The sequence below is a fragment of the Oratosquilla oratoria genome, chromosome 39 (assembly GCF_046742065.1).
Source record: "Oratosquilla oratoria isolate Oo_2021 chromosome 39, ASM4674206v1, whole genome shotgun sequence".
Lineage (NCBI taxonomy): Eukaryota > Metazoa > Arthropoda > Malacostraca > Stomatopoda > Squillidae > Oratosquilla > Oratosquilla oratoria.
The window spans coordinates 1,567,501-1,583,823 of NC_134815.1; the positions used below are offsets into that span (position 1 = coordinate 1,567,501).

Consider the following 16,323-nt stretch of genomic DNA (forward strand, 5'->3'; position numbering starts at 1 on the left):
CCGAGGCGACCCAACTTCCAAATATTTCTCATATGGCAACCCTTGTAAATATTATGTATAACATGCGTCTGGCAACCCTCCAAGTTTTCCTGAGGGTTTGCCGTGTATTTTGTAGTCAGAACAAAACAGATCCTTACTTGGAGAATTAAAGCCAAGAGCTCCGCCTGAGTTTTCTTCACCACCAATTCCAATGTAGAGTAACATAACCTACACACACACACACACACACACACACACACACACACACACACACACACACACACACACACATACACACACACACATACACACATATATATATACCTGTATATATATATATACATATATATATACATATATATATATATATACACTTATATACATATATATACATCCATACATATATACACATATACATATATACACATATACATACATTATATATATATATACGTACGTGTGTGTGTGTGTGTGTGTGTGTGTGTGTGTGTGTGTGTGTGTGTGTGTGTGTGTGTGTGTGTGTGTGTGTGTGTGTGTGTGTGTGTGTGTGTGTGTGTGTGTGTGTGTGTGTGTGTGTGTGTGTGTGTGTGTGTGTGTGTGTGTGTGTGTGTGTGTGTGTGTGTGTGTGTGTGTGTGTGCGCCAAGACCGTCCAAATGTCACGCGCCACGCAGCTGTGGGAATCCTTAGAAAATGTCTACGTGAAAATAGAAGACTTCTTATTTGAAACATTGTCGCTCATGATCTCCATGAAAAAGCGTCATACAATTTCTCGAATAAGCACACGACACACTAAAACCGTGGCTTTATATCTGGCTAAGTCCTGAGAGTCTTTTTTATGCATAAACAGGAATGCTCAGGATGCTGTGATCCAAAAATGTTTGTTTACAAGAACGATAGCTGAAGGCGTTCGAACGTTATGACGTCATTCTGGACAACGGCTACGACCACGTAAACATAAACGGCTCGGACAATACAAACGTATTATCACAATTAGAAAATATTTGGAAACATAAAATAATTTTCCCTTTAACATATTCAGTAATATTAAAGGGTTTTAACTATCATAAAATGTTAAAATAGTATTTTCCCATTATTCTAAGTTATAACCGAATGCATTTGAACTCGTACACATTGGGCAAAACGTACCCATGGTAGGCAATTTACTAACGTGTTTCAATATGGTTAATAATTTCCCATCAGGCCATTGGAACACACAAACCTCATAAAAGTTCATGGAAATGACATGAGATGGTCTTCATCATGGACATAGACGAGCGTTTTACGACATTACGTCATAGGGTGACGGTTGCCAGAGATGTCAAGTCATGGCAGTCAGTAACTCCTACGTTTAGACATGTGGATGGGTTGCATGTTTTTATTATCATTATTATTTTTACGTTAATCAACGTTTATATTCCGAGGAGCAATATTACGCCTCGGGGGATTAACCATAAAGGAGAAAAAAATTGTCAAGACATCAGTTCAATTGCTGATTTGATATTAGTTTTAACGACAAGTCAGAAATAATCACGATTGGCAAAATAACCCATATAAAAATACATCAACACCCTTGTCATCATCTGGAGGTGCAACCCCAGAGGCCGGCACTCTATCTCCTAACCGTACACAAGATCCTTCTCGTCATCGTCGATTGTATTTCTTCCATCTTTTCACATAACGGGGTTATCACACTGGGCTAATTTTCCTTCGACTGTTGGAGCATATCTCCAGCACGCAGCTTTCGAGAATGATTATGTTATGCTGGAGGAAAATAATCTTCCTCCAGCATAATATCAAATGACATTCTACGTAAATTGTTGAGAAAACAAAATAGTTCGCCAGAGTGATTTGACGGTGGAAAAAGTGATGGAGGTTGACGATACTATCTATAAGTCGGAGGTTGGAGGAAAATTAGCCCAGTGTGATAGCCTATTAAAAGTGAGCTGGCAACCGGCGACAGCTCTTTTCTTTGTACTCATGGAAACAATCCCACACTAACACAAAACAAATATCAATCTAACGTTTCTTCTCAGAGACATCGATGGATGGAACCTGGATACAGACAACGAATTATATTTTACGTAAAATTCCAAAATCACGCAAAGACGGATATTTAACATAAAACTTACGTTGCCCAATGGCTTCTAACCTAATATAACCTAACCTAAACTTAACCTAACCATTCCATAGAAAAAAGATATTTCAAATGCAAAAAAATAAATAAATAATAAAATGTGTTAGCATGATACACGACTAGAATCCAATTTCATCATGCCATACACGAATAAAAAAAAAATTCAAAAAATAATATGGAACTATTCACAAACTGTCTGGAAGAAGTTCATAAGACACATGCAAAACATTTCCTTTCGTTACTTCATGTCAGAGGTCAAGAAACTCGGTTCGTGTACACAGGAGATACGTGACAGAAAGGGGTAATACAGTGGCAGATTATTTTCCCCAATATTTAATAAAACACTTCAGTGAGAATAATAACTGGAAGTATATTCAACACATTATTGAGGGTACATATTTAAGACCGTAAGATTAACTTTAACTTTTGCCCAACATTTTGAAAAAAAAAGAACTAAATCGAGTGAAAACATGTATTTCAATTAATATTCAAAATTAATCGTATTCGTGTTACAGAGTACATCTCTTCAAAAGCGACATCTATATTTACAAAACGATCAACGATCATTTGTCGCTGCGGCAAAGTTTCCTCCGAGCTAAATTGATACTATGTTAGCTACGTCTTACGTAATTTGTTTTCAGTTTCTTCCTAGAAGATGTTGAATTCTTAACGCAAAAACTCTTATGAAATGCAATCAAATTAATTAAATTCTAATGTTATATTGAAAATATAAATTTGAGTGTATTTAATTTCTATGACGCATGTTTAGCATTTCTAAAATTATGGAAAATAACCATATTTCACGTGATTTGCAACTACAAATGTGCTTAGTTTTTTAAGTGTTTTTTTTTTTATTATATTTGTGTTAATTAAACCACTGAGTAATTTTTAAGTATCTGGAAAATTTGTATTGTAGCCAACATTTTCCCCAGCACTATTTTATTATTATTATTATCATTATTACTATTATCATTATTATTATTATTATTATTATTATTATTATTATTATTATTATTATTATTATCATTATTATTATTATCATCATTATTATTATCATCATTATTATTATCATCATTATTATTATCATCATTATTATTATCATCATTATTATTATCATCATTATTATTATCATCATTATTATTATCATCATTATTATTATCATCATTATTATTATCATCATTATTATTATTATTATTATATTATTATTATTATTATTATTATTATTATTATTATTATTATTATTATTATTATTATTATTATTATTATTATTATTATTATTATTATTATTATTATTATTTTCAATAGACACAGCCACATCATCAAGATTCACGGCCACGCGTCCACAAGGCGGAAGAGGCTGGTCAGTTTCTGTGTTCTTAGATAGATTGAGCGACATGATTCAGACATTTTGTTATTCGTCGAATTCCTGCCGGCTATCATCTTTCTCGAAGATGAGAGCAACTCGGACGCGACCGCGGGACTACTACTGATTGCACTCCTAGAGCCCAACTTTCTGATTGGCCTCGTTGTCGCTGCGTCCGTTCCAGCGCCGAGACGAATGCTGAAGTTTCCCACGGTCGATCTCGTCTCGGTGAGATGGTGACGTATCTCAGCAAGACCCGGGAAGGTTCACATACCAACTTCCTCGACGTCTTCAAGAAGACAGAGAAACTTCTCAAGGAGATCGGCTCGTCACGTGACTCCATTCCTGTGCCTCGATTTTGAAAGCGGCAAACGCAGCGAGCGAATGTTATTTTGCAGACAACCGAGGAATATCACCTCCGATCTGTCTACGTAGACCAGGTGTTGACTGAGCTGCAAAGCCGGTTCGGTGATGACTCTATTCCAGTCGGTTTCAACATCAAACATCTGTTCAGCGGCGACGACGGAGATGTTTCTGATTTACTGGAGACTGGTTTTCGTCAAGAATCAAGTTTGACTTCATTGTAGACGCCCTTGCCCACGCCCAGACCCGAATGTAAGAGAACCTGGTCAATGATGACGATTCGCTTTAACGTCACAAACTTCCCCTTATCGGTAGGCTAGGACGGTGCCCCTCACAGAGAACTTTGTAGCGTTGAATTGAATGAACCATGCCCTTGGTCCAACTTTGCCGGTGGCAGGTTTCGAACCGCCGTCCTCGACCTTCGCCACGAGTAACGACGCCCTAACCCGCTCGACCAATGAGCGACTGCAAACATAGTTGAGGAATACCATGGACCGAGGACGCCTCAGCAGTCCGACGCTGATCGGGGTTCACAACGAAATTAATGTTAAAATAGACAGCGGCACCAATGTATTTGCACACACACACCCACCCAAAAAAGGGAAGGTGAAGTTCGTGGGAAATAACATGACCAATTTTGTGCGTTGTTAATGTAAGATGCTGTTCTTAACACTTTCCGACACATTTATGTTTATATATCTTTATTTTCTTTTTTGCGCCATGCTTGTATTCTATTCTTCAGAAAGAGTTATACATATACTATTTATATATATATATATACATATATATATATATATATATATATATATATATATATATATATATATATATGCATGCATGCATATATATGCAAAGAAATCACATAAAAACGTGATAAAATATTTTTGCAGAAAGCACTGGGAAATTAAAAATACGGTTACCGAACGTTTTCGTCTATTTAAGACATTTTTATTCCCAATGGTTTCTTAATATATATATATATATATATATATATATATATATATATATATATATATATATATATATATATATATATATATATATATATATATATATATACAGTATATGATAATTTTTAAACTATTGTAATCGAATGTTCCCTCTATTATAGATGCCTAAAGTACAAAGACAACTGAAAAATCATGAATGAACTCAGTATTATACATCAGAATACTCAGAGGGAAGAATTCAGGTTAGCCTCACCCCACCCCCACCTGCATCCACCACAGGATTCCCTGTAGTAGTGACTGCACAAAAATGACATCTTCAGCACCCCCAGACAATGAACACATACAAAAACAAATGTATAACCTATCGGATAAAAGTTATCACATTTTTCATTATACAATGAACAAGGACTTTTAATAAAATAACTAGAATAAGATGTAACAAATAAAAAAATAGATTCTGCAACAAGTGTATAGCACAAAGGCATAAAACACTCAAAGAATAATACTAAATTACATATCACACATTAACCACAGGAAATGCATTGGTCATGTAAATTAACGAAACATTGCTAAATCACAGAGCCTTCACAGGGGGGCATATGCCCAGGGGGTGGGGGGCATTTTTAGAGGGGGCGATAATTCTAGCCTGAACTAATTGCCGCCCACAAGTTTTACAAAATAATGATAATAATGATAAAAAAAGACAGAGATCCTGAATATTTTACCGTAATCAACGAATTTTACGTTGGAATCAACAAAATATGAAATTTTCCCATTAGATACATTTTTTTAAATTTGTTTAATTATTTCGCAAGCAAATAGCTATAATAGGCAGTAAGGTGGGGGTGGGAAAAGGGTGATGCAACAAAAAATACTCATATGAATAACTTGTAGCTTTCCTTAATCTGTGTTTTGACTTTCTAGAAATGTCACCCCATACAGTCGAAATAAAGGATTATTTGTGAACTGCATTGGTTCATTTGTTATAGTTATTCCTTAATATTTATTTTCTCTGGATTTTTATGTGGTATAAAAGAAAACGTATCTTTCGTTATCAGTTGAAAATGGAAAGGAATTTTAATTCATCCTTTCTCTTCTATAGCTAACTTGTATTATTTCCCCGCTCTTATTTAGGAACAAAATGACTCAGTAGAATCCTTTTATATGGACTGATTCATGAATTAGAACATTCATTTTTCGTACAAAGATAAATATTCACAATTTTCATAGCACGGGATAGGTAATGTGCCAAGAATGCCATCAAAGACGCATAAAAAGTTAAAATATAACCACCATGCCATAGTACTACTTTGCATTTTTTCTTTTGTAATTTATAAATTTTCACGAAAACTATATTTAAAACAAACGTCTTACCTCAAAAGCAGGTTTTTAGGTACTTTTTATTGAAAATATTTGTAATCTGCTAATTTGCATGTGAAAACACAGCATTCAGCTGTATTAGTTCTGATGACGTCATTATGTATACCAACACAAACCATATCAATGAACAATGTCGTCCTGTAGCTAAACGGACAATGCTTTCATCAATATTGAGATTTTTATCGTCTTTTGAGAGTAATCTTGTCTCCCTAAACAAACAACGACTAAGATGTGGGAATAAACGGCATAGTCACGGGTTGTCAATTTGAACCGGAATATTTCTCTAAAGACGACTTGAAGTCTCCATTTTTCGATCAACCAGAAAATGACTGGTTGGAATAACGTGTGATTAATATAGATTGGTAGGCCATGCACAGTATTTCTGCACTGGAATACCCACCATGTCTGGGTACAATTTTGCATTCTTTCCTTTCTTCGTGTTATCCACTTTCACGAGAATCATGTTCAAAACAAATATGGTATCTCCAGGAGGAGCCAAGACACCACAACCACAGCAAGGCTGCTTCATTAAAAACATATTCCAGTTAAATTAGACACCTTTAATTTTCAAAGTGGTTACACTTTAAATCAAATCATCATTTTCAGAGTCAGCTCATTTTAAAGTTCATTTTCATACTTTTCTATTTATGGCAAATTGTCAAAATTCCAGTACAGTGCCAAATGTGCTCTCTTAAACCTTTTTCAATACAGTGCTGAACAACTAATTCTGACCAGTCAAAAATAATTTTCTACATGTGAGTAGTGCTCTTGGTCTGAATTGGTCATCAAACTTTTAAGACCTTTACTTCATGGTTTAATTATCATCTGAATAAAATCCTCTATCTTGAGCACAGTGGACAAGATACAGGGATGACCCATCATCCAGGAGGTGCTAAGATAAGAGGGAGGGTAGAGGGTGAAGGGGAGTGGAGTGTATTAGTGATGGAATGGGTGGGACTGGTTTTTCTTTTTGGCTACCTCCCTTGTAAGGGGTAAAAAGCCTTTGGTATGTATGTATAATTAAATGAAGTGTCTTTGCTGTGGATGTGCTGTGTTTTGCTGTATTTCTTCTGACCAAGGGCGATGGACAAGGTGCAGGAATGACCTGTCATCCGTGAGGAGCCAAGATGAAAGGGAGGGAGGGGTGGTTTATGGGAGTGGAATTATGCCTTTTGACTTTGGCTACCTCCCTGGTAAGGGGGTAAGAGTCCTTAGTATATGTATCTTGAGCACAGCAACATTACTAATGTATGCTGTCTGGTTAAACAGACTAATCATCTTTTGGAAGTCCTGTAGAAACTGTATATTACAGTACTACCTCTCATTAACAGACTAAAAGGGGGGGTAACAGTGTCCGTTGATGTGAATAATCCATTGATTTGGAGTGGTTTTTGGGTGATTGCATAGTGATTGCACAGCACTAAACAACAGCACCAAAAACACAGTGAAAACACTGCAAACACAGCTAATTAATGTCCGTTAATGAGAGGTAGTACTGTAATTCAAACTAAATGAACACATTTAGGAGAAACAAACATACATATGTACATATAATAAAGGCTTTCTTTCCCCTTACAAGAAAAAAAAAATAAAAATAAAAAAAAAAAATAAATAAATAAATAAAACCCACTCCCACCCATTCCATCCCCACATACTCCACCCCTTCCCTCCCTCTTATCTTGGCTCCTCCCCATCTGGGGTATTGGCTGCATGTTATTGTAGGGTCAAAAGCTGCTAAGTACCATGCAGCTGATACTTTAGGGCCTATATGGGCTGCCCTTACAGTCCAGAGCCACACATCATTTTGTCTGTGGTAGAGGAAATCTATATTCATTGAGAAATACTTTATTACACTGCAACTGTCTCTCTGTTATGCTGTCCCCCCACTTTTGTTACTGTCTTGTACCATTTCTCTGAATATTCATTTTCTCATTTTGCCAAACCCTGTGGTAGGGAAAAGAATACTGCCACCAAGTCTTTCCACTTGGGTCGTATGAGGCAACAAAAACGGGACAGGGGTAGGACTAGGCATCTTTCTCCCTGTAGCCCCAAAGGGGACATTCCTAGAAAAAAGTAAAGAAACAAAAGATACTAATTAATGACTTTATTATAAAGACTAATATTGCTAAAGTACAGTGAGATCTTGAACCTAATTCATGGACATAGGAAGAATTCATACTCAGACAATCAAATCCATCACACCTTTTGTCTTTTCTGAAAATTAAAATCCCTTTCCTCAGGTTGATTCTTAATAGAAACAAGTGAAGCAAACAAGGACTCCTTCCCACAATCTTATGATAATAAAAATGCAGTAATTAAAATCACACTGATGAGATCATTCAGGTTTGTGATTGCACAAAACAATGGCAGTTCCTGGGTTTAAAAATGACCATTAAATTTTGTTCAAAAGTCCTAAATTTGGTACAAAATTTTCCAAACGAAATGTGAAAATAATTGTATTGAAAATACCAGATAAAAAAAAAAAAAGTTCAGAGGAAGTAATACCCATGATATGATGCCTGACCTTAATGTACCTTAGTTGTTCTATCACAGTTTAAACAAGTTTCAACAAACTAGTACATACAGGAGTGTTTATGGTGTTAAATGCCCTGCTTAATGATAAATTCCTGGCATGATCACAATGAAAACATAATTAAAATTATATGGCACTACTTTATACAACTGAATGTAACCTTAGCAACATAATGAAAGACAAAAGTAATGCACCTCAATGAAATGCTGCAATTCACCAATATATTGACCATGCTGAGGTATCAAATCTTACCACAGTTCACAAACCACAGAAACTTTTGATAAAACTGCTGCGACCGACTATGCGTCTCAGTCCACCAACAATATAATAATCATGGAATCTTTTCATGCATTACTATGTAAATAGGCAAATAAATAATTCAAGAGCAAGGAACGAGCAACAAATTTATCTTGCATACTTAGTTATTTTAGAACAAAGTAAAATAAAAATAAAAACTGAAACAGAACACTGAACATGAGAAATATACACTAAAGCTAATAATGCACACGTGTAATTTATATACAGTCCTACGAACTAAAAGGCTACATTTTGAAATACATGAATGTGCAAAAATAGTCATCACAAATTATGACTGGACAGTGACCTTGAAACAGTCCTTTGTGGATTCTTACCCTAAGTAATGGACACCTGGTGTTTTTCAACAGAATAAAATATCTTAAGCCCAAACAGTTAACACTGCTCACATTTATACACCAGTGATGTCTACTGATCATCAACTTTGCCTGAAATATGTGATTCATAAACTAGTAAATCACTCTTATGTAAAATAAAAAAAATCCAATTACAAGCAAAGATCAAAATATCATATCCCTCTAGTGTAAAGTCTTTTGAATATCGTCTCTAACTACATCAGGAGTGTTAAACATCCTTGCATTAAGAGAATGCTGAATAAACTTCATAGCCATAGTTTCATGGCAGAAACTAAAAGCAAAAATGATGAAAATATCTTTGCTTTTGTCCTCTGTAACATTTCTTCCTTACAAATATATACATTACTACTATTTTACCTGGGAAAAAATCAAATAAGACACATTATTCACAGTGAATTTTTAACACTGTTTCAAGTTGGCAGAATCAATGCTTTCCTTCAACTGCTTGTGATGCAAGAAATGTTGGGCCTGAATATGAACAAAGAATATAGACCTTCAATGCTTACGGATACAACAGCATATTATCAGTGTTGTGTGATGAGCAATTTTAAAGTTGAAGCACTTTTTATTCATGATTGTTTCCTTCGCACAAGATAATTTTTACAACACCTAGCAAGTATTCAGTCCATTAATAAATATAAGACACAAAGTTGAGCTCAACCAGCTATCTATGTACAGGACACCAAATTTTATATATAGGTCAACTCCAAAGTTGAAAAAAGTAAATAAACTAAAAAGACTGTTCCCTCAATTACCAAATACAGCGGCAATGTTCACATGGAAATCAAATTATTTTTATCCCTTTGCTACAATGATGCCATTCATCACAGATGATGTTCTGGATAATGCCATACAATTCTATTCAGTTTCAAGTATGACACTGAATGCTGAAGGGTTCAAGACTATCTCAATTATCTCCACTGATATAACGACTTCACACACTGTTGTGGCTGATATCAGATTAATTTTTTTTTTCCAGCTTAGGGAAAATCTCATCTTGAGATTAAGCTGACCCTACACAAATCCCTTGTAATCACAAACTTTTACAGATGATATTTTAATATGGTACCTATGTATGAAATGAAAGTGTGAGGAATATGAAAACCCATGTTTTGTTGAGCCATCTCTAAACATTCCAGTTACGCTATTTTTTTTTCTTACACTATCGAAACACTTGATAGTGATAGTACCTAGACTAGGACCAATCCATTTACCTACCTAACCTTGTTAAATTCTACTCAAATGAATTCTGAACATTATGGACAATGAAAAGGAAAATCTACAATAACTGACTGTTACAACAAAAGCAATTGCTAGAAAACGGCTTCCATTATCAGCAGTTTAATTCCAACTTTTCATAGCAAAAATTAATTATGGAATGATGGGAACACTATCTTAATAATATGGAGTGTCATAAAATGCCAAGGTGTTTGGTCAATTTGATCAAAGTTGCCCTTTTGTCAAGTATATGGCTGGCTGGCAGGGCCCAAAAACCACTACTTTGTGGTGTATTACGTACTAATGGGATATTTCAAGGCAATCATTGGCATATTGTACCAAATACTACTAGATCAATCTCATGCTTATCTGACAATGAGAATATGGTTGTGCAATACAATTCATATATGTTAAAATATATAAAATCTGATCTGGCCAGTTCTCTTACATACACACACACATACACACGCCTTACATAAATGGGGTGACCAAGTCAAAGCAACCCTCCCACTGGTTCTGGATAATGGACGTCAAAGAGAATCGTCTCCCTGCTCCCCACCTTCAAATCTTGTGAACACACTCACCTCCACCTAAAGGCAGAGCCAAGCTTAAGATCTCTAGCAACTCACTACACTTCCTCCATCCTGTGAAGAGATGTCATGCAACGACTACTCCCCTCCTCCTCCTCCTACTACAAGCTGGTGACAGAAATTGTCCAATAATAATCATGCACAACAAACAGTCTGAGGTTTCTTTCCAGAGATCTACTGGAGCCCCCAAAGGACCTGTTGTTGTTACTCACTGTGCAGCTGCAGATTTCTTGTTAACTTTAGGTATGGGCATGTAATAAGAAGAGATTACTACTTTGTGAGAGAATCATGACCATGGATGTGGACACAAGTTCATGAGGGAGACAAAGACTCAGATGGAGGGACACTACTGTTAAAGACCTGCATGTGATGGAACTTGATGGGGCGTGAAAGATCCGAGATGGAGAAGGCTAACATGAAACAGTGATGCCACAAAAAGATGAGAAATGTTGAGATATTGTGACAAGCTGAGAAATGTGGACAAAGAAAACACAGACCTAGTTCCAAGTTTATTCCTGACCATTTATGCTTTGAGCTCAAAGTGAAACCAGTCAGGAATAAACTCTGAATTAGACCCTGGGTTTCCTTTTTCCACCTTTCTTAAAGATAGGAAAAAGATACAAAAAATCATTATTTATCTGCATCTCAAACATCTCTTTTTATCTCAGGACTTTCAGGACAAGGATCATTCACCTCTCATACTGCTTGAGTCAAAATAGCACACAAATTCAAATTTTAGTCCTCCTGCATAAATAATGACAATGCCATATACTCTGAGTCCATAACACCATGGGCAATATCAATCCTTTGAGGTACTTCCTGACATGACCCACCACTGTTATGCACTACACTCCCAAGGTATGTAAAGCTTTCCTAGACCACAATGTCATCGCCACATTCACAAACAGACTGAACTATGTCATCCAGAAGACCTCAAGGTTAGTCTCACCTCTGTGTGCAGTGACTAGATGGCTGCAATCAGGACCTTCAATGACTACACAAGATGGACAGCATAATCAGCAAACACAAGGTCAGTGACCTAGGTGTTGCCAATAGATACTCCACAACAACATTGATCGAAAAATCTGTCCAATACCAAGTCCGAGCAGGTGTTGAAAAGTGTTGGGGCAAGGACACACCCTTGCCTCACTCCTGAATTAACAGGGAAGAAGCAAGACATGCCTCTTTCACACTCTGCAGCACTCTCTACCCAAGAGTATAAGCCTTTATGTTCCTCTCCTTATCCATTCTCAAGTCCACCATATCACACTTACTGGGAGGAAGAAGGGGAAGAGGCAACGCAAATGCTATCCCCACAGCTACTAAAGGTGTGGACGAGACTACGAAAATCTATTATTAATATGGGACAAAAGAACATCAAGAGGACAAAGAAAGAAACAGCAATGGAATGTAGAATCAAAAAACAGTTCCCGACATATGTGTATCAATATGATATATTAATTAGAAGAAACGGTTCAGGTTGGCCACAAAAATGATGGACCAATGACAAGTACCTTTTAGTGGTGATCCATAGAGAACCACCTCCCTGCCACTCATCTTAAAACCCATCAACACCCTCATCTTAATCTGGAGGTACATCCCAATGATAACACTGTTTCCAGAATGGAACCAAGACCTCTACCAACTTCAAGATTAACTCCAACTTTTCATACATACATATACCAAGGCTTTTTTCCCCTTACAAGGGAGGTAGCCAAAAAGGGAAAGGCATAAAATTTCCACCCATTCCATCCCTGAATACACTCCACACCCCTCCACCCTCTCTCTTATCTGAGCACCTCCTGGATGACGGGTCATCCCTGCACCTTGTCCACTGCCCTGGGTCAGAAGCAGTGTCGCAAGACACAGCACATCCACAGCAAGGCCGCTTCATTAAATCGGCGGCCCCCCCCTCTCCGTCCCCCCATTGCATAAAAGGAGAGGACGGGGAGAAATCCCTTCGGGCTGCGTCAATAAGAAAAAATAACAACTGGCAACTGTTCCTGCCCTCCTATTCTTTCAAACCAGAGTTTCTTCCAAGAAAGAGCTATAGGATGCCTGAGGACTATGGCCAGGACTACACAGTCAGTGAAACTCAAGCCAACATTTATCATTATTACAACATAAATGAAAGTTTGATGACTGGAGACAAAGACAGGACCCCACATCCTATCCTGTGTATTACATTTAGGTAAATACACAGGTGAGTACAGGTTTGTCAATGAAGGTACATCAGTGATATGCTAGGTTTGAAATATGTGATGATATTCAGGAGTGAGTTTCAGTGACTGAAATCCCACAGAAGCCAACAATGATCCATAGGCCCTCCCATAGATCTCTCCATAAAGAAATGTTGGACCGTTGGTCATGTTGTATCAACATAGAAACATCTGCATTACCAGTTGGTAGGAGGGAGAGGCTTTCAGCTCTCTTTATGTGAAAAAGTGAAGCAAGGATACTTGAAACAGAGATCATTGGCATAGTCTGGAGACAGAATGCCAGCCTGACCTCTAGATAGACACAAGGAGCCCGATGACATTTAAAAATGGACAATCCAGATATGATTCTCAACACATCTCAAGACCATCCTGGACATCACCACTGGTCCCTGTGTGTCACATTTTATCATACTGATAAAAATTAAAAAAGTAGCAAGACAGAGCTAAAGGACTGGAGTTTTTGTGATATGTCTAACCACGCAGGTCCAATAAGGCAAACCTTGTCATTAATGCATTGTAACTCGCATGTCAGAGAACAAGCATCTTTTCCAAAGACCAAGAACACCAGACTGACTGACTGACAGTTTTTCCAAAATAAATTACTTTGGACAGTGGAACAATACTTACAACCTTCATGCCACAATCCCTACAGCTTCCATACCACAATAACACCACCTATGCATTCAAACACAGCCACAATGATGGAGGGACACAGTTTTACATTAAAGTGGAAACCAGTACTACATTGCCTACATATGGAGTATGCCCCCCTTCCACTTTACTTGAACGTTAATCCATACTCTAAAGCACATGCTATCACTTTGACCACTCAGTCTGCATATTTAAAAAACAATTTTTACCAATGATTTAATGATTCAGTATATTATATTCATTCTGGCAAGGTAAAACTGTATGATAAACTTAACAAGAAATTCCAGATTTTGCCCACGGAGCAAGGTCGCTGGAAGCTAACTGTCCCAATGAACAATATAAATGAATCTAAAGCCAAGTTTGACCACTGAAGGCATGGAGATAGGACCATATGAATATAGCTCCTATCCAGTACCTTACAATTAGGTAAATATATTCAAAAGTTTACACTTGTGTGTGTTGATCATTTGATTTTTTCTACATTTTGATATTCCAGATATTCAGTACCATTTAGAAGAAATCTGCCATTCAATTTTGAACACGATTTGGATATATGGAGACTTACATCAATGTTTTTTAAGAACCAAAAAGCTCTTTTCATAGAGACGGGAGTGGTTTACGAGACACGTTAGTGAAGTTTTTGGAATCATCACGTGAGAAAAGTTAAAAAGAAAAAGTGAAGCATATGATAGGTATGACAATGATAACATTGGTTATTTTTTTTTTTTAAGTACTGCTGTATGGTCTAAACAATATCAACAGGGTTTGCAGAGCTGAAAAATTGGAAGCAGTGCTCAAGGATTCTTTGAAGTATACAAGAGAAGCTCAAGTTGGTGTTAAAGACAGTATACAAAAGTTAGTATGTATGAAAAATACTGGAAGCAGTGTTTATAGGATATGGACACATTATTAGAATGATATTAGAGTATTATGTGAATGGAAAGAGCATAACCTGATATGTCTGGAAGTCGGTTATGTGACAAACCCAATAAAGGTGGAGGGAATATGTGTGAGTATTTGAGGAAGAGAGTGTTTGTGTATGTAGTGATACATGGCAAATGACCAACCATACAGGCAAATGTAGAAATGCATGCAGTAAACAGTACTACTTAATATTCAGTTTCACGTTTCAACATACCTGTGCAATATAAATTTAGGTAAATACAAATACAAACTGTTGTACAGTTTACCATGGTGTATTTATATACGAACATGTTCCTGTAAAACACATCCAATCCATCTCAACAAATTTCATGTCACAAAATTTTAAAAAAAATCACCATGGACGTATCTGCTACAGTGGAAAAACATTCCTAAGGACACTCCAGTCATTTGAATTTCTGTCTCATTTCTATCAGTGCCACTGTTCATTCTCAAATCCTTACTCTTCAGGAAATAAACCCTTCAGTTACATTCTTCACACACAGCATCAGGTCATCTTTACCTAAGCCATACGCTTAGTAAAGAAATATCACACAAACCATTAACTCGTTGACCCCAAACAAACTATAAAATATTTTCATAGATATTATTTTCTGCAAAGGCAGAGATACACTACCCAAAGAATTCCTCTAATCTGGCTTACCAATTCCTTATCTGACTTACAATTAATTCTCAAGCTAGATACAAATCTTCACCTATTTCACTCCTTGACGAAGTTCCCTGTAGGCACTTGATGTGATTGTGGCATGAGGTGTGTAGCTGGAGAACAAAGTTGACGACTTTCCCGAGTAAGAGGGACTTGCAACTCGTCCTGCCACTGAGTACTTGGAACTGCTGGAGATGCCGCCGTTGCTATACTTGGTGGGGGAGGTGTGGGAGAGGTGGTTTCTGAAATGGCTGTGGTGTGGATGGTTGGCCGCAATGATAGGCTTCTTTTCTGGAGAGATCTTCTGAGGTGAAGGCTGCATAACAAAAAAAAAAGTACACAAATGTTAATATCACATGAAGACACTACACATAATGATGTTGATTTTCACAAAATATTTCTCTTCTACGATAAGCAACAAACATGCATTTATACAGGGAGGCTAGTCCTACTCTTCAATATACTCTACATATGTTTCTTCAGACTAATTTGTGTTACTAATGTGTAAAACTATACCATTTTCACCTAAAGAACATAAATTAAAAGAATTCTGCTACACATCACATACTTCTACCTTTAGCACAGAAATAATTCTGATATACAAGTTTAAACTACCATCATGACCACAAAACTTAATTGTACTTTAACAATTCAAACAAACATTTAAGGCAATTTCCATAGCA

The 16,323-nt window shown here is 36.6% G+C and overlaps 1 protein-coding gene across 1 annotated transcript in view; it reads right to left on the reverse strand.

Annotated features, from left to right (window-relative positions):
* Nucleotides 1–8,259: 8,259 nt before the first annotated feature.
* Nucleotides 8,260–16,323, reverse strand: part of LOC143020239 (extracellular signal-regulated kinase 2-like) — a 145,591-nt gene continuing 137,527 nt past the window's right edge. The window contains exon 9 of the mRNA XM_076176406.1: nucleotides 8,260–15,956. Within this exon, the coding sequence (XP_076032521.1) occupies nucleotides 15,690–15,956 (267 nt within the window). The 3' untranslated portion in view covers nucleotides 8,260–15,689. The remainder of the gene's footprint in view (nucleotides 15,957–16,323) is intronic.